At 36.8% G+C, this 19,448-nt stretch overlaps 1 protein-coding gene across 1 annotated transcript in view; it reads right to left on the bottom strand.

Moving 5' to 3' along the window:
• Nucleotides 1–2,745: 2,745 nt before the first annotated feature.
• Nucleotides 2,746–19,448, bottom strand: part of FSTL4 (follistatin like 4) — a 455,036-nt gene continuing 438,333 nt past the window's right edge. Inside the window, exons 10-15 of the mRNA XM_063292323.1 lie at nt 17,694–17,720; nt 13,530–13,648; nt 12,509–12,658; nt 11,257–11,364; nt 8,560–8,669; nt 2,746–3,480 (exon numbers count right to left, since the gene is read on the bottom strand). Coding sequence (XP_063148393.1) covers nt 2,778–3,480; nt 8,560–8,669; nt 11,257–11,364; nt 12,509–12,658; nt 13,530–13,648; nt 17,694–17,720 — 1,217 coding nt within the window. The 3' untranslated portion in view covers nt 2,746–2,777. The remainder of the gene's footprint in view (nt 3,481–8,559; nt 8,670–11,256; nt 11,365–12,508; nt 12,659–13,529; nt 13,649–17,693; nt 17,721–19,448) is intronic.

Genomic DNA, 19,448 nt, shown 5'->3' with positions numbered 1-19,448 from the left:
TAATATAGATGCAGTCCAACAGTAGATGTCCAGCAATAGAAATCACTCAGCAAAGGCTAACATGTAATAGAGAAATACTTTTCTTGTTCCATCCAGTTGAAAAACTGGATTTGGGTCCTTGATATTAAGCATGTCAAGCCACTTGGAAGTTCACATCACTGTCTTTATCAATCTTGCCCAATCTGTATCCCCCCTCCCCCTGATGTGTGGACTTCAACTCCCAGAATTCATCAGCCAGCAAGAGTGGATAAGACTGCCCTAGGACAGGTGAAGGATTATGGGGTAGTGAGCAATAGCACTACCGTCACAGTGATGTCCTTGGCAACTGGCATCCATGGCACCATCTTCTACATAAACAGCCCATAGAAACAGGGATCCCACTCGGAACAGAGAATCTTAACGCATGCACATTGATATATACTTTAAAGCCCCTGGCACATAATCATCAAATTAAAGATGGTTACTGTCTGCTTGGCAGAAATAATTGTGTGCTTTTGAAACACAGTGATTTCACTTCTTGCAAAAATGATTAAAGAGGTACTTTTCTAGTTATTACCATATATATTGAATAAATATTAATCCCAGTCAACAAATTCCTTTTTGGGAGTGGGGGGAAACTCACCAAGCATTATGGAAAAGACAGGATTGCTCTGGAAAATATTATATTAAACCAAATTGAAGTTATATTTTAAAATACATCAATAAAAATGAAAGCATCAGATAAAGGCATTTGAATTCCACTGACTTAAGGTACACTGGGACTTTGTGTGTGTATCTGTATTCCAACAGAACTTAGTTTCCATTCTTAACAAGATGCATACATGTTACGTCTTTTTAAATTGGCAAGTGTATTTGCATGTTATGGTGAATCAATGCACAATTCTTACTGTCAGTTGTTGCATCATTGGTATAACTTAATTCCTTTTAAATTGCAGTAAAACTTTGATTTAATGGACTTCAGATGCAACAAACATCTGTCCATATATTATGTGCTTCTGTGCATGCATAAAATCCCATCTGCCATTTACACATGCATAACAATCCCATGCACCATTTTATCCATGCGTAAAATACATCAGTTACGCATGTGTAAACCCCTATTCCTATTTTATGCATGTATAGAATGTGTAAAATCTGCACATATAAAATCCCATTCTGATTTAATGGATGCTTTACTTTAACAGGCATCCCTTTCCCCTTTTAGTTCATTAAACTGAGTGTTACTTTACTCTTGGTTTCATAACTAAATGCTAATTGACTATAAATGAGGACATTATGAATGAAAGAAGAATATGAAGAGCAGCAAAATGGAATAAATAGACGGATTTTTAAAAGGCTTTTCTTCCTAGGGTCTTAGATGACAGATATGTCTGATTTATATAAAAGCTAAAAGTTTTCTGCACAAAAATATGCTATTAAAAAGAGTGCTTTTAAAGATGTATCTATTGTTTCTATGAAGGGCCCAATTTCTTTGACTAATGGTAAATTTTTAATGAAGGGGAATAAATGCCTTCTGAAAAATGGTTCTGTCCTGGAAACAGCACTGCTTCTTTTCTCTAATGCTAAAACAGCAGCTTATTTTTGTATACTTTGAATGGCTGGCGCTGTTCAAAAAATAAAGTTAATATATCTCTTTGTTGATTACATAGAAGATATTTGCATATTTGTTCATTTATTGACACCTTATACAAAGTTTCCTAGATCTGGAGGTCCCGCTACGCCAGATATACGTGCTTGGGTTAGGTCTGAGAGAAAGCCCTAATACAATGTCATTTGGTATATGCGTGTGTGCATATAAACCTTAGCCTTTGTAGGAACTGTATTAACTCAAGAGAAGACCATGGCTTACAGTGGAAATGCTACTCCCAGCAATTTCAGTTGGTCTGCTCCAAGCATGACTACATCTGACTTGAATCCAATACTTATTTCCATTTTCTTTTTGAATCAATCTATTTTCATACTTCCCCCTCCATCCTTGATTTGTCACTTCTTAAATGTTTCCTTTAATGTTCAGTGTGATGTCTTCAGTACAATACAATAGGAGAGGGATTGGGGGAAGTCTGCCAACCTCTGAAATATGTAGGAGTAGCAGAAGTTGAAAAAATGTATAGTCCAGTTTTTCAGCTTACTGCCTCAGTCTGATTCTGTTTTTAGATGAGTGTAAGTATTGCCTTTTAAAATATACAAACGTTTTGCCTTAATATTATCTGCTATATTGAATGATTCCAGAAATCTTTGACATGAATGGCTCTAAAAAGACTTTTGACTGAGTTTGCAATTTCAATAAAGTACATTAATGCCTAAATTCCTCCAGCTTTTCCACCCTTGTGAAAATAAAATAATCTAACTGGTAGGGTTGATCTCATGCCACATGGCACAATGTTGTTTACAAAATGTTCTGTTGAAATAACAAAATGAAAACTGATTACCTAGAGAAAACTGAAAGATTGATCAGCCTTTCAAGTCAAAGGTGAGGTTCTATAGGATGTTGCTTATACCATCTCAGTTGAACCATTCCTTTCCCAGGATATATTCCATAAATTAAGTTGTTAAACTGGACTCAACATAAATTCCTAGTATAACCAATTCCAATTAGCAGAGCATACCCTATATCTTGCAACAGGCCAGTCGTCTATTGTGAAATGTATACCAGTTTTTTTCCCCTCAGTGTAAAAATATACAATGCTACTGCATATATATTTTTTGCTGCAGTTAAATGTTCAATCAGTACTTTTTTTTCCTGAAAGTTCTGGTTCCTTTTTCCTTTTGTATATTTTTCATACATCTCCTACCCAAACTACTGTATTGCCCTTTTTGATTCCTGAAACCTCACAGCGTAATGTATTTTGTCTCCCATTAATTATAAAGAGTGAATTCTTTGCTGGTGTTATAAGGTATTGACCAAATAATCCACTGTCTTGGATAATTCTGTTGTAGCTGTTCCAGGGCCAGTCTTTAGATCTGATAGGGTCTTTTAAGTTCTTCAAGAGGTCCATTTTCCCTGTTGACAACTCAACAAAAAGTACATCTGTTTGCAAATGTGAAGAAGCATATATATAATACTGATTGGCTTCAGTGAAAGAGGACTGGAATGTCAGATGAGATATGTGCATAGCGGTTTGTAAGTCATAAATCAATTTGATTTCTCCTTGGATTGTTATGGCCTGGACTCTGATCCTCCTGCTCTCTTCATCTACACTGATCAAATAACGTCCATCAGGAGAGATGTAAGGAGTACCTGAAACGTCATAGTTGGGGCCAATAACAGAATCTGTAACACTATCAATTATAAGCTGTGAAATTCTTGGTATGGACATATTTGCTTTGCACTGCACAAAAAAATAGCCCCCCAGGTGGGTGTAGGCCATGGCTTGGGGCAGGCAGCTGTAGTTTCCAAAGCTGACAGTCTTGATATGAGCCATGGTTTCCAGATCAATTTTGTGAACCGCAGCCTTTGACTTATTAAAGATGAAACCGAACCTGTAAACAAAAGGCAAAACATGGTATAACAACTGTATGTACCTTAAGAAATGCTGCATTCTTGAGTGAATAATATTATGATGCCTAAGTGCTCAAAATCAAAATGTATTTAAGTAAACTTTATAGCAAGAATACATAATTTTCAGGTGGAAGGCCAAACTTCAGCCTGAAGTGCTACATGCTAGGGGCCACTTCAAAAATTTAGAGCGAACATCATAAACAGTGAGTGGAGCTAGCACAGAAACTAGATATGATGAACATTAAATTAATTTAAAATACTTAGTATGACCACTGCCACATATTTAATAACTTCCCATCTATCACACTGAAGACTATAATTCAATAGAAACTTTGAAGGGGCATTGGGCAGCCACCAACTCTGGAGCCTCAACTTATCTACCACTGCTTAGATCAAATGTCATACTAGGGATCATTTTGATCATGGGAAGGAATGAGGCAAATAAATGTTACCTTGTTTAATGACACTTAGAGCTTAATGCTGAGATGCAATAGAGTATCTTTAGTTGGACACACAGCGATATTCAGGGAAAAGACATTAAAGCTGAAACAACACACTATCACGTTTTGTACCATGGGATAAATGGAATCTGTGTAGGTAAGAGACTGAAGTGCTGAAATCCCAAAGGACATTCTATGGTAATAGCAGATCATTATTACTATTATTTGCTTTAGATCTATTGCTGCAAAAAAAAATAGCATTGGGCTTCCAGTTATTGCTTCTCTGTCTTAATGTTAAGAGGTTGGGATTGTGAGCTGGCAGCACTGGGACGTTTGGTTGCTGATGGAGCTAGCTGGAGGATGGGCTAATTGAGCAGGTGGCAGATGTGGCTAGTTGCACCCATTCCTAGATCGAGAGGCCATACTCATGGTCAGTCGTGCCCTCGTCACCTCCCACCTGGACTATTGTAATGTGCTGTACATGGGGCTGCCCTTGAAGTCTATCTGGAAACTTCAGCTGGCACAAAATGCAGCAGTGCGAGAAGGGAAGCGTGCTTCTGGTAGAACACACATGACACCCCTGCTTTGCAGGCTGCATTGGTTACTGGGTCCAATTCAAGGTGCTGGTGTTGACCTTTATAGCCCTACATGCCATTGGACCAGATTACTTGAGGGACTGCCTCTCCCTAATTACATCTGCCCATCCCACCAGATCTAGCAGAGAGGGCATGTTACAGGTTCCATCATTGAAGAAGCTACATTTGGCGGGTCCAAGACAGTGGGCCTTTTCTGCTGTGGTGCCCACATTGTGCAATATTCTCTTCCTTGAGGTGCAGCTGGCTCCATCACTTTTGATCTTCCGCAAGACCCTCAAGACCAGGTTGTGCCAAGAGTCTTGGGGCCCCCAGGGGACTGGTGAACTAGTGAGATGGCTCCCTTTGTCCTGGCTAAGCAAAGACCACACTGAGACGAGGAGAAGTCTCTAGTGTTTTATTTAACTGCTATTGTAGACAGAAAATCCTACCAAAATGAAGAAGCGTGGGAAAACCCAGACAGATAAACCCCAAAACTCAAGGCGGGTCTGTTCTGGGTTTCTTTGAATGACAGCTCAAAGTCTCTAAACTACGCATGCATTTTCCCCCCTGGATAGGGGCCTCCTCCTGCTCACCATCTGTACTCATGACACCCTTATTATTAACATCCCTTTGCCTACTATTTCTTTGTCTTCACTTCATTTTTTATAGTTTTAATGTTTTTAATAATAGTAATGATAAGTGTTTTATATTTTTAATGTTTTAACTTTGTTGACGCCACCCAGAATCACTGGTTGTGATATTGGCAGCTATATAAATTGGACAAACAAACAAACAAATAAAGTATGTTCACATTGCATAAAGATTTTTAAATATATCAGACTAACATAAACGTGACCTCAATGATTAATACAGAAAATTAGTTTTTCAAGGTATGTAACACTTTTCTCAGTCTCCTCATTAAGTTGCCCTTAGCAATTGTTAGAGTAGACATTTGAAATCAACGGGTTTACTAAATCTACATCAATTGGAAAATACAAATATCTATATAAAAGAGCTAGCTGTGGACACAGTGATGGTAGATTTTTCTTTGGACAGATGACAGCATTTCCTGGTACCCCTTGAACTCTTCCTTTCTTTACAGAAAATTCTTCTTAAAGAGACTGGGGTGGAATAGTGATAGAAGAGTTTAAGAAACACCAAACAGTGCATCTGTCTTGAATTGAAAGGATGGTATCTCCTGTTGTGACTCAAACTCATAGGAATTAATAAAAAACTTACTTATACACAAGTTCTGTACACATGGATGGTCCATCTACCTGGAGAGACTTAAATAATAAAATTATAGTATCTAGACTACCAAAATCTGGATGGCCACAAAGGTCAAATATCTAGCAGCCCTAATTTGGAACAGGTTTTCATATTTTCCCAATTCCAACATAGTCGGTGATTTTGTTTGTCAAACAACCATGGCCCTAGTATTCCAATTCCACGGAGTGAAACCCATATTTCTGACTTGTTTTGGTGCATAGAAACATAGTTTCTCCAAATAATAATCATTTTTGTAAACAACCAAGAGTTTTGGGATTGTGGTGGATAGTGAATAAGTGTGTGTGTGTCCTAACAGCCAGGAACCACGTTGAGACAAGGAACTGGTCTCTAATGTTTTATTGCTTGTACATAACAGGAATCCTAACAAACTGAAGAAGCATGGGAAAACCCAGACATATAACCCCCAAGGATTAAGGCGGTCCCGATCTGTGTCTCTTTGAATGGCTGAACAATTCCTCAGTGCTACGCATGCGCTTAACAGTCTGGATGGGAGCCCCCTGCTCGCCATCCTTACTCATGACAGTGTGTCAGACTCCACAATCAAATAATTGCTGAATCGTCTGATCATGTTTGTCTGCCATGATGAGTCAATGTGTGTCAAGAACTGGATGGGAGGGCTAATTGCAAGGAGTGTGAATCTTGTCTGTTTGGACAAGAAGGGGAGAGTCAAGGTTGTACTACCAGAACACATCTGTGCCTGGTATGGCTGACCATTGGAATTAGGTGGGAAGAGATAGAAGGGGGGAGCAGGGTGACTGGAAAGTTTTAATTAGCTAGTTTAGGTGGGAAGCTTTCAATCGCAGCTTTTCTCTTGATCTGGACACTAATCTCAATAAATCTGAATTCTGCATATGTCAGCTGTGCATGAGTCAGGTCAATATTGGGACTCATGGTGTCAGTTCTTACAGTGTGTGTGTGTGTGTGTGTGTGTGTGTGTAACAGAGAAAGTAGAGTTGAAAACTGCACTATATCATGCATAAAAATTCATTCCTTAAGAACAAGGTTTTATATTCTATGATCCTGCAAACAATCCTGGGATTTAGTTTGTCTTTCAACTATTGTACTTGCATCAATTACAGATTAAAAAATAAATCTAGTGCAGAAAATGAAAATGGTGTGTGACCAAGGAGTAATAAGATTACACCTGCTGTTCCTTTGAATCAGGATGCTAGAAGTCTATTTTGAACAAAAATCCTTTCTTTAAAGCATTTCTATATTTACAATAAATGTATGGCTGCAGTCTAAACATACATCTGGTAGTTGGATTTATGAACTCATGGAGACGTCTTAGGAGACATACCCAAGGCTACACTGACAGGTGAATGAGGCAGATCAGTGGGAGTATGATACACCTGCTGCTATTAAGTAAGTACTCACTGGCCATATTTGCAGTAAACGGGTTTAGCATGGCATTAAGTGTCCATTTCCCCTCCATTCCTTTCCTCTTGGGCAGCTAGATTCTTTTGTTATTGTTCAAACCCTGAGTTATATGTATTGCTAATTATGCTAATAATTATGCTAATTTCTTCAGGAAGGCAGCTCAGAAATCATTAATTTATATTGAGATCAACCCAAAGTTTGTCATTCCATATGAGATAATAAGATGTAGTAAAAGGGGTACTTTCAAGCTCCACCACCTGACATAGCTGACTTTAGCTCATTTCTGTTTGGGTCCTTGTGCTAAATCATTGTTTAAGATGACTTGCAAATGTGTGTGAGCTTCTTACTCTATTTATTACATTTGTATTACTCCTTTCCTCCAAGACTTCAGGGCAACTTACCCAGGGATTCCATTTCAGGTTATCTCCACTATAGCAACCCTGTGAGATAATTTGGATGGGGGTAGAGGGGACAGGCCCAAAGTTTTCCAGTCAATTTGCATGGCTGGGGCTGGAGTTAAATCTGGGTCTCCCAAGCCCTAATCCAATGCCTTAATCACTGCAACACCCCAATCCTCCTACAGTTTGGTTGGAATTGGAATATTGGTATATGTATGTATGACACAATTTTTTATGTCACCCATTCACTGGATGTGCAAATGTATATTGCTATGTAAAGCAAATATATACAATTTTTGAAATTAAAACAAAGAGTAGGGTTTTTTTTCCTTCACTATTCTTCGTTCACAGCGTAGAATAGGGCTATGCTGCCATGGCAAACTTTTAGCAGCCCCCTGGAACAGACTCTGGAAGTTCTACAACCAACTGGCTTCATAAATATTGATGATATTGCTCTATGACTGGATGGCACATCTTCAATGGCTTTCAGCCAAGAGTAGACAAGACTTAAATAAGAATTCTTAGAATCATGTTTTAATACAGTGAGGAGGTATTTGAACTAGGCTCTATTATTCATTTTCTTCCTGAAAACAAAGGAAGAAATATGCTGAGTGTTTGTCAGACTGCAAAAGCTGAAATCCATTTATTAGAGTGCTACCATACCAAGAATGAAAATGTAAATCATTGGTTGAAGTTTTCATTAAATTAAATTAAAACTCAGTGACAATCTTGAGAATGGATAAACTAATGGTTAATTCTGTCAGGCTAGTCATTACTGCTCCATTGCTTCTTGGGATGCATTCTGTCTGTCTGTTGTCATGTCCTGTTTCTAGACTAACAGAGCCTTTGCAGAAGATCTTTATGGCTTCTTCTTCCTGAGTTTCTAGCAACAGGTACAAAAGCAAACAAGTAGTTTCTGTGATTCAGGAGAACTGTTAGACTGAAGATACAGCTCTTGGTGCTAAGAGAACTCTTACCTGATGTGATTGATGATCAGATTTGTAGGTGGAATAAAATAATCATCCATTCCATTCAGGTGGGTAGAGATGATCTGCTGGTTTTCTCCTGTACTTGCTTCTGGTATTACCTACCATGAACAAACAAATACTGGCCACTGACAGGAGCAATGAAGGAAGCACTGAAATAAAAATCTAGAATACCTAAAATGCATATGATACCAACATGAATGTGGTCATGTGCATAGTAGCATTCCATAAGCCAAATGATGGTTGTCCCAGTCCCTAAAAATAAGGATGTTGAGGAAATGGCTGTTAATGTTTTCTACTACAGATTAAGGTTACTATGGTAACTAATCATTTTGGCCGGGTGAAGAGGTTGAATTTAACTGTCCCCTTTTCAGTTGTTAATTTTTGCACCTGGGGGGAAGAACTTGCCTGGACTTGTTTTAGTTTCAGTTTCCTTTCTGTATAGGCATGCAGAGAGTTAAGCAGCTCTCACTGAGAGCCTGTAAAAATGCAGAAGCTTTAAATATGTTTTGTTTTCTGTAAATAAAATTATTTTTATAGAATGCCTGGTGTGTGACTTTTCTGATCTCTCCTGGGCCAAAGGCTTTCCTAGCAATCTGCCAACAATGGCAACTCTGTGTAGGTAACATTCGTAACATCAGCGAATAATTTCCCATTTACTTTTAAGCTGTTTATATCACTATACAATACAGTCATGCAGGAGTCAAAACTGGCCTACATCTAACCCTGCAATAATTTTTCCACACTGGCTACAATAAACATGGCTTTCATATTCACGTTTATTTAAACTCATGTAAATACACACAGCTAATTCACTGTGTCGAATGATCCACAGCAAAGCCACAGCAACTGATCATTTCTATAAAAGTATACATATATTGTAGCTATTAGAAGGAGGTGTATGGAAAATGAGAAAAGGAATTTTTCCATTTTTTTTCTATTCTATTTTTTCAAAGTCTAGTCTTTCGAAAATGCAGTTCTTTATTATTAGGGAAACTACAGTATCTTTTGCTCCAGTAAGATCAGCAAAACATAAAGGTGAAACTTTAAAGAAAGTGTTTAAATTCTGAGATTCTTATGCAAGAAGGTGCTTTTGATTCAAAATAGCTAAGGTAAATTCATTAGAAGAGTTTACTAATACAGTCTGTGAACAGGAACACTTTAGAATGTACAGCTAAGAAATTCATTACTGAAACTGCTAGAGCCTTAAAAGATTTGCTTCAAATATTTTGTTTGGCCTATTTACAGGCCTCCCAACTAAACTGGAAAGAAATCTGCCATTTCTTGATGAAGGGATTTAACATAATCAGGGAAAGTGTAGTATATTGTACCCTTCTTTACTAATACAGTATAAGCAAAATTAGTGCAATGCAGTGTAACTGTGTCCTGGGAATTCTACAGTTTGTGTAAAATAACCTTCTAACTGCTACAATTCAGACAATTAGGAGCTTGTGCAGTAGACCCACAGTGAGTTATGCCATGATCATTTGCATATAGATATGGCTTTGTCACTATTACAATGAGTAGATAGAGAATGATATTGCAGCTATCACTAGTTGTAAGAATGAGCGGCACAAGTCCATAGCATAAATGGAGGGCTATGAGTAGGGCTAATACTGGAACTGTAGGGACATCTTTCTTTCTGCCTCTACAGTGCTGGAAGGTAATCTATGCCAAGGCAAAATCTTCTTTTTCTAAAATCCTTGTTCATTTAATAATGCAAGATATAATGCATAGGAAACAGGCAAGAATAAGGGTGTTCATACCCAGCATGTTCTATGTAACAAAGGAAAAATGTTAGTAAAACAGTTTTGATTCAAGCTAATTAAGTTTGCTCCATTCTCCCATGAGGCCCAGCAATTTTTTTCTGGAATAAATTCCACACCCCTGAATTCTTTAAATTTGTTGCCTTTTGTGGTGGCTTGCAATCCACAACTAGATTGTGGTACATTCAGAGAAGGATAATGTGTTTTCTGGATAGAGGAGATGAAAAGAAATGAAGGAAGAGAAAGGGAAAAAAATGTGAAATAAAAGAAATAAAAGGAAAGGACTAAGTAGTTTAGTATTCATGATAATTCTAAAACTAACTGTAATAATTAAAAGTGATGTCTGCTTAAAGATATCTGGATTTGATGACTAGAAGAATAGGAGGTGGACTTCTATGATGTTATTATGCTTGAAGGGTGGCTTTTGATCGAGTGGAGGGTCTTTGCAAAGAAAAGAAAGAGGGGGATTGCAGGTTCTTCTTTCTTTCACCATCTCCTTGGTCTCATCTCCAGAATCTATTCCAGAGGATGAGATCCTCCAGAACTGAGGAGGATGAAGCAAAAGGCTGCAGCAGAGGGCAAATCAACAGAAAGCTGCTTCTCCTCCTCTTTCGCTAGGGTATGATCCTTTGTGATCAAAAGCTGCTCAGTGCTGCTGGAATATCTCCACCCAGTCACACTGAAATTATCTGTACCTATCAATGGACACATTTCTTGCTGTCAGTTCTGTTTTCAGTCTGCTCAAAACAAAACAAAACAAAACAAAACAAAACAAAACATAGAACTATCCAAAACAGAGGAGCAGAGGGAAAGAATGCAAAATTGGTACGCAAATAAACAATTATATTTTTATTTTTAAAATCCTGTTTAGAGAAAACTCTAAACAAACAGTAGTTTGCTGTTAAGCTCATGGGCAACTTACCTGTAGTGTTGGATGGGATTTCTTCATATCCCCCCAGCTAAGTATCCATATTTGGTCATGTGACTTATCATAATGTAACTTCACTGGCAGAGGATCAACACCCAGAGACTTCAAGGAAACAAAAACAGTTGCATTATTTCTTTTTCATGAAAAGGGAGTGTAATCTCTGAATCTGGAAACTTATCCAGTTAACAAACTATTAATAAAAATTATTGGATATGTTTTTCATTCTCTATTAAAATTAGACAACATACTTTGCCATTTCTACTGTAAATGCCCTGTAGAAGACCTTGTGGTCTACTGAGACCTGCTCCTTATGTTAGTGGTACCAATGTGACTGATGTCATCCTATAGATGGTCCACCAACATCCTTCTTACATATGCAATTTGCCTCTAGGTTATGTGGTCACATGTCACATCCATGCCATTGACACCATCAAAGGATCTAAATCTAGTGGCTTTCCTCTGTACACAGTTTGCACTACATCCAGCTATGAGGAGCTTTGGAATGTCCCCTGCATTAAACAGCACTCGCCATTCTCCCAAAACTTCAATCTGTCTCTTGTCCGTCTGTCTTATATGTTGCCTTCTACATATTCCATTTAAATGTCTGTATGAAATTGGCCTTTTGAATATAGATAAGTAAAATCCCAGCTACCCACAAATTACCATTCAGTTCTGTGAATGTTTACTTGGAAGTCAGTCCCACTGGTTTCAATGCATAGGAAGACAACCTTATAGTACAACCCTACGTATATTATTGGTTTCCTCTGTATTCAGTAGGATCTATTTCAGGTAAGGATGCACAGAGATCAGGCTTCAAGTATTACATAGTTTCTTGATATGGGATAGAACCTTGATGGACTTATACATTGGATCTGGTCACATACATACAATGCTTTAATGTTGTATCTTTGTATAAGAAAATAATGTTCCCATTCTCAGCGAATCTTGAGAATCATACATATATTCATGCATGTGTTTATTGATCTTTTAGAACCTGTTAGAAATGGGCATGTAATAATGACATTTTTTCTACTGGCCCTTTTATCTTGTTTTTAATAGAAACCTTGTCCTATTTATAACAAGCTGCAAATGGGGGTTTTTCCCCCTCAAGAAAGGGGCCAAATTTTAGACTGCAAGCCATGGTTAAGGCAGTAGCTAGAACCTCCCCTGGGAAACTGCAAAATTCTTTGCAGCGTCAAGGCCATTTTTCCCATCTTAAAACAATTAGTTGTCTGTGTAAAATTACCTGAATGATTTTCTGTGTCTGGATATCAAGGATCATTATTCTATTCCACTTAGGCTGAGTAACATAAATATATTTATCTCTGACATTGACAGCAGAGGCCCAGAGGCAAGACTGAACAGCTTCACCTTCAAGACTAGGACAGATATCTACCTGAAATAAAAAGAGTGATAAAGTTTGACTCTCTGCCAAACATATCCAGAAAGAGGGACACCCCCCCCTCCCAAACCTGAGGACATTAAGTAAAAATTATGCACTTCTTTGTGTACTTAAGAACAGGAAATTTTTACTTGTACTAGATACTGCTTTGTGCTCTTTAGTATGCAGCCCCTTGAATATTTTATTTTATTTATTTTATTTTTTAGATGTATATTCCACTTTGCCACCAAAAACTCAAGGTATCATTCTCCAGCATGAACATTAACTTTCAGGCTGGATCTGTTGTTCTGCATTCAAAATCGTATTTTCTCTAGCCAGATGCAAAGAACCATATCAACAAACAATTGCCAAACTCATCTTTTTACTTTTCTATTCATACACATTTATATCACTTTTTCTCCCTTTCCATAATTCAATTAGGTTCACATTTCTCAATTAGGCTGAGGTTCAAATTAGGCTCATGTTTCTCAGACTGTGGCTTGAAACCCCCTAGCTGGGACCTCCAAGGGGATCGAATTGGGGAAGGGTTGTCACAATTTAAAAAAAAATATGATGGGGCTTGCACAGGCAAGGCAGGTTGTTAAAAACTCATTTTGTGCTCAGTCCTTGTTTTGCTTGCATAAGCCTTTAGAAATCCATTGCAGCACCACAAATTTGGCAGATCCCCATGATGTATAGATTAAGATTTAATTACTAAAACTAAGCAGTATATTTATTTCCTCAACACAACATCAATGAAATTTTGTTCACAGGGGACATACAATGTCACTTATGTTAGGAGTCACAGTATCTACAAAGTTTGAGAATCCCTGCATGAGGTCAACATTACCAATAGTCTGGATAGTAATAATGGCCCCAAACTTACATAACTGGTGAACACTTTCTCATTTGGTTTGATATGCCTCTGGATCTCACAGTCAGTTGGCTGAATTACTGTGATTCCATCCTCAGAAAAGACATAGAACATATTTCCCACACTGAGCCCTTGAAGAAAAAAACAGAAGAAAAAGAGCAAGGGGAAAAAAGTCATATTTCCTAGGTCTAAAAGCAAAATGAAAGCTAAATCAAAAAAGGAAAGTACTAACAAGGAAAGGCTGGAAGGAAAAGAAAAACACCTAGAAATTAGGATGCTTTTGGTGCATTCACAAAATTAAAGTTCATGTCACAAGTACAGCTTCAAGGTGTGGGAAAAGAGATACAGGTAGACTCAAAAATGTATTGCCTTGGTGGTAGCTGTCAGAACTTCAAATAAGGAACTGGGGTCATGTGTCTGGTGATCTGAGAAGCAGTTTTCCTTCCTTTACATGAAAAAAGAGACTGCTAACCATTTTGGCCTTTCAGGAAAAGGTTTCAAATGCAGGAATCCAATCATGTATTGCACATAATTCCAAACTGAAATAACAAGGGTTATTTCTGGGTTCCAGGGAATACTTAGTTTGTTGTCCAATAGCCTTTGGGGGAGGTCAATTCTCATAACCACCAAAGCAAAGACATTTTTGAAATATTGCAAACTCTAATTCACAAATATGGAATCTTTTAGCATTGCAACAGCACTCATCTATGAAAACTGGGGCATTCCAGAAGTTTTGGAAAAGTAATTTGTCAATGACCTGCTAGTAAAATGTTGTATTTTACATTTTTGCTTAATCAGAAGGTCCCATGACTTGGGCAGAGGACTTCATTTTCCATTACATGCAGAAGCAGTAATGAATGCATTGTATGCTGTACTGAGGACCTGTTCCATCATTTTTCAGTGATCCAATCACTATACATGATTATAGTAGAGATTTATATTGGCTGTTTTATAATGGCTACTGTCGTTCCAAGTGATATTGATAGTGTACTTATCTGCCAAACTTCCATAGTTCTGTTGTGGTCAAATTTTGTTTTAATGCTTCTTTTGTTTTTGCATGGAATATACATCCTATTTTTTTTTTAAATCAGCTCTTGTAGATGATAGTTCTGCTTCAGCTAGTGGCCCCCAAATCCTGTTCAGACTAGAAAAGTTACTGGAGTATATCAAATGCTTCCAGGATTGGAAATTAATCCAGCTAAAGTTAACTACTTTCACTCCCATTTATTTCAAGGAGAGATAATTAAACTCATGACAGTACTAGAACTGAGAGTGCGTTGTGAGAACTGGAGACAGTTTGATAATTAAAAAAAGCTTTGTTTGGGATAATAAAACTGCTCAGAGTCCCTCTTTGAGGGGAGATGGGCAGTGGCACAAATCTGAGAAATAAATAAATAAATACACATTTTTTTTTTTTAAAGATAGTACTTGTTTTCTTGGCCTAATGGATGTCAACTTGCAAAAAAATTAGCAAAGAAACACAATGGTAAATAGATATTATTCAATTTTATTATGTTTCAATATATGATGTTTAGCCTCTTAGTTATATCACAGAAATACCCCAGTTAAGGCATCAAAATGGGTCTAGAAGAATGATTCTTAAATGTGATGCTGGAGTGAGGGACCATGCATTTCTGAAAGCATAGCTAAAGCCTGGCCTCTATCATTGCTATTGACCAGTTGAAGTATCTTTGGCTTAAAGTTTCTTAGGTAACATTTCATGACTCAGAATCACATCCTGGCATATACTGTACACACAGCTCCCATTCAATAGGGACTTAAATATGTACATTGGAAGGTGGAGTTTGGCTTTTGATGCAATGGGTGCACATTTCTGCAGATGTTTAAAATTGCGACAAATGGTAACAATCATGCAGTAATTTATAAGTAACTGTGAATTTTGCCTGTATTCATGCACACTAACTTCCTATTCTGCATGATTGTTTTAATAAAAATATACGTTAACATTCTAGATTTTATATGCCTTATTCTTAAAGCAGTTGCTAATGGTAATACCAAGAATTTATTTAATGTTGCTTATGTATTAGTAGTGTAAACACACATTCATAATACATTTTCTATTAGAATAATACTGTACATTGTCTTCTGGATTCCATGAGAACTAGTATTTCAGCTGTTAGTAAGAAATTCTACACCTACTTTTATTAAGCACAATATTCTGTTTCAATTATTTTGCACTTTGAACAAGAGTTTAGCTCCATATGGGCTTTTAGAATTCTTCACTTTCTTCTAAGAAACATCCTTCCTTGTTTCTTTTAGCCATATGAAGTATCCTATCAAGTTGATTTCAAAGGAAGATAACGTAACACCATGACTGAGTAAGTGCTCTCCCAAGGATATTAATCAGCAATACAGCAGAGCATTGTAAACACAGAATGGTTTTCACAATCTGTTTGCAGATGAGCAGAATTTAATTTTCTTTTATCATTATATCTGTAATCTGGCTGTCTTTCCATTATTTGCAGTCTGATCATCCTGTCCTGTTTCTGAAATATTCAGTACAGTAAATTTAAAAATTCAGGAATAACTAACATGGCAACTAAGAAGGCAGTGCAACATTAATTGCTAACCATCATCTATAATGCTATATTTATTTGCAATTAATTTTAAAACTGCCTTTTTGCTATTCTAAGTATTTTATAATAGAAATTTTATATGTTTATCTATCTATTTGTTTGTTATTTCTGTACTTAATCACATGTGACTATTTCTACTTTCATGCCATAGTTGAATGTGGACCTTAGAGGGCGGGACGGATTTTCTGTAAGTCTGATCTGCTGCTTCTTGGAGCCCAAGAGCAAAGCTGAAAACTGTAGGATATTCTGAAAGTGTAGTATCTGTGTTTTCTTCATTGTAAAGTGCACTTCAGCATTATATCACTTTTATTGATATCTTTAATAAGAAGCCTAAACAATCTAAGAAGCCTTATGATGCTAACTGGCTAAAGGATGCAGCCTTCGTCACAGGGTGCCATCATTATGGATTATTTCAGTAATTTAATGGGATGCTGAGCTGCTCATAGGTCTGCCAAATGCCTAGAAAGCTAGTCATGAGCACACTTGGTCATAATCAGCATTTGTAAATTCAAGAAGTTAAACAAGAATTCCCATGCTGAAGTAATTTTTTGCATGTGCAAATATATAAGTACATTTATACTCAACAAAATTATACTTTGTCATATGGTTGTATTTTCACATAATATCTTTTAATCTGAATGTCAGCATCCATGACTTTATTTTATTTTTTTTATCCTATCCTATCCTATCCTATCCTATCCTATCCTATCCTATCCTATCCTTTTTTGCAAATGACATAATGTTTGCTTCCCATAGCAACATTTCACAGTTTCAGTTTTATTTTGCAACCCCATATAGTTTTTACATATGATGGTGTGAAATAAGGCCATGGACAAATGCCTTCCAGTCCTATTGTGAGATTTTATAAGGAGTTTTCATTTGAATCTTGAGAATTTTTGGATGATTTAAAGTTGTGTACATATTATTTTTGTGGAGAATTCATAGTAAATCTGACTGAACTGAATATGTAACTGCCAAATAAACAGAAGTAGACAAAATAAGCAACGTTCTGTTTTGCTTAAAGAAATGAGTGCAACCATTTTTTTCTGATATGTACAGGATTCAGTGGAAATATGGCACTGAGGAATGTGGCTTAATATAATTAAATAATCTGTACAAACACAAATTATGAAGCAAGAATGACAGGAACTGGTTGCTGTAATTTAAAATATATTTCATGTAGGTCACAAATAAATGTGTACAGCAATGATAATATGTTTAATCTCTCTAAAGTTGTTTTTAATATTTGGAATATCTATTACAGTCTTCCCAATCTAGGTGCTCTTCAGAGGAGTTAATTTTAACTCCCAGAATGTTTAATAATGACTATGCAGTAGCTGGAAAATGTCCAGGTGGAAGAAGACCGGCCCTGGCCCATTATATTTTAGACACTCTTTTTTAAAACTTACATTACTGTATTTAGATTGTCCCAATTATGCAATCAGTTTGCCTGTGCCTTAAGTTGAGACCGGCCAACATTGCTAACATTAGTGGAAAATCAGTGGAGAATGGTTTATTATGGATTTATTAAAGCAGACAAGCACATTATCACTACAACAAGACAATGTTACTGCAGTACCTTCCTCTCGCCACAGTATGTTTGCAACTGCAGTATCAGAGAAATGGGAGAGCCAGAAAATGGAAACAAAAAACAATGTCAACATTTCATTGCAGCAGTTAAATGACGTTAATACTCTTTCATTCTTTTCTTACAGAGCAGCAATTTTTGTAATAAGTGATCACATTCTTGCAGAGAAATTGGGGGGAATCTCACCAGTTTTGAATTTCTCTGTTAGAATTCTAAGCCCTCCTCCCCTCCCAATCCAAGTATTTGTACATAGGAAATCCACATTTGCCAAAGAATTTTGGATTTTTGCCTGTGTAAAGGTTGTAATACTTGAGACAACTCATTTTAATCACATAGTCCAGGTGTACCAACCATAGTCATACCTAGGCCACATGCAAAATTTCCTGCTAACATTAAGAATAGTCCTGGTTAGTTTGGATACATGTTGGCCAGCATGTCACAAGCATAATCAACGCTCTGTTTTCCTTCAAGCATCATCACATTATTCTATGTAAGCTAGAATCTCTAATCTAGAGGCTACCTTGCAGCCAATATACTGTTGGCCTCTTCCCAACAGTACGCAAGTAGGAGGTATATGAGGTGCACTTTTACACACAAAGGCTATGAGAAATAAGTTTATTGTGTGTTGTTGATTTAGATAAAGTTTATGATAACAAGTCTAAACATGAATGATGGACTATTTTGAGCAAATGGTTGCTGAATGTGATAAGTGTGGTATATGGTGAAAGTAAGCATGTATGAGAATAAATTGAATGCAAATAGTTCAACATTGAGCAAGGAGTAATTCAGGATATGTGATATCCCCTTGTTTGTTTAACGTATTTATGGTTAAGCATATAAAGCATGCTTATGGATATGTTAGAGGCAAATGGTTGGGGATGAGAATATATGTTTATATATTAGATTATATAAGACATGTGGATCTGAAAATTAATGTATTGAAGACCAGGAGAATGTTTCTCTGTATGTTCGACAGAGAAAATGCAATGAATGATTGCAAGTTATATGTAAAGCATGTTTACTTTTATCTTCAGACTGTTTTTGTTGGTTTTTTGATTATTGTAAGCTGCCCAGAGTTGTAGTGTTAGAGTTGGGCGGCCATATAAATTCTGTAATTAAACAAACTACAGCAAGTAGATGAATTTGTGCATCTTGGTAGAATGTTTACTAAATATGGGAAAATTGATGGAGAAATTTGAATATGTGCAAATGCTGGTAGAAGGGTGATGGATAGTATGTGGTCTGTTGCAAGACACTGTATAAATGTAGAAAGAAAATGACTGTGTAAGAACAAGAATGCTTCTGCCCTCTTTGTGTTAAGCAAGGGAAAGTTGTGTATGTCAGGAGTTTCATAAAAGTAAACTGTAGGCAATGGGAATAGGTAATTAAGGAATGTGTTTAGTTAAACAGAAGAGCTAGGATTAAAAATAAGTGGGTGCTACATGAATATGAATATAAAAGTGAATGACCAGTATAAAAGAAGTATGCTGAGTTTGGTCATACATTGAGGTGGTTTGGTCATACACAAGAAGAAAGAATGACAATCAAATTGGAATATTTAAAAGAGGAGTGAATGGGTTGAGTGGAAGGGTTGGATTGATCTGATGAGATCCTGAAAAAGAGGGAAGTGAGAAATGTAAAGTATGAAATGCAATATACAAAACAGTGTATGGATATGGTGGGAGCAAGAATAGTGCAAGAATAGAGAGGGAGGGAGAGGTACAGAGAATGGTGTTGGTATAAACT

Source organism: Candoia aspera, chromosome 2 (genome assembly GCF_035149785.1).
Source record: "Candoia aspera isolate rCanAsp1 chromosome 2, rCanAsp1.hap2, whole genome shotgun sequence".
NCBI classification, from domain to species: Eukaryota; Metazoa; Chordata; class Lepidosauria; order Squamata; family Boidae; genus Candoia; species Candoia aspera.
This window is presented reverse-complemented; position numbering and strand designations above follow the sequence as displayed.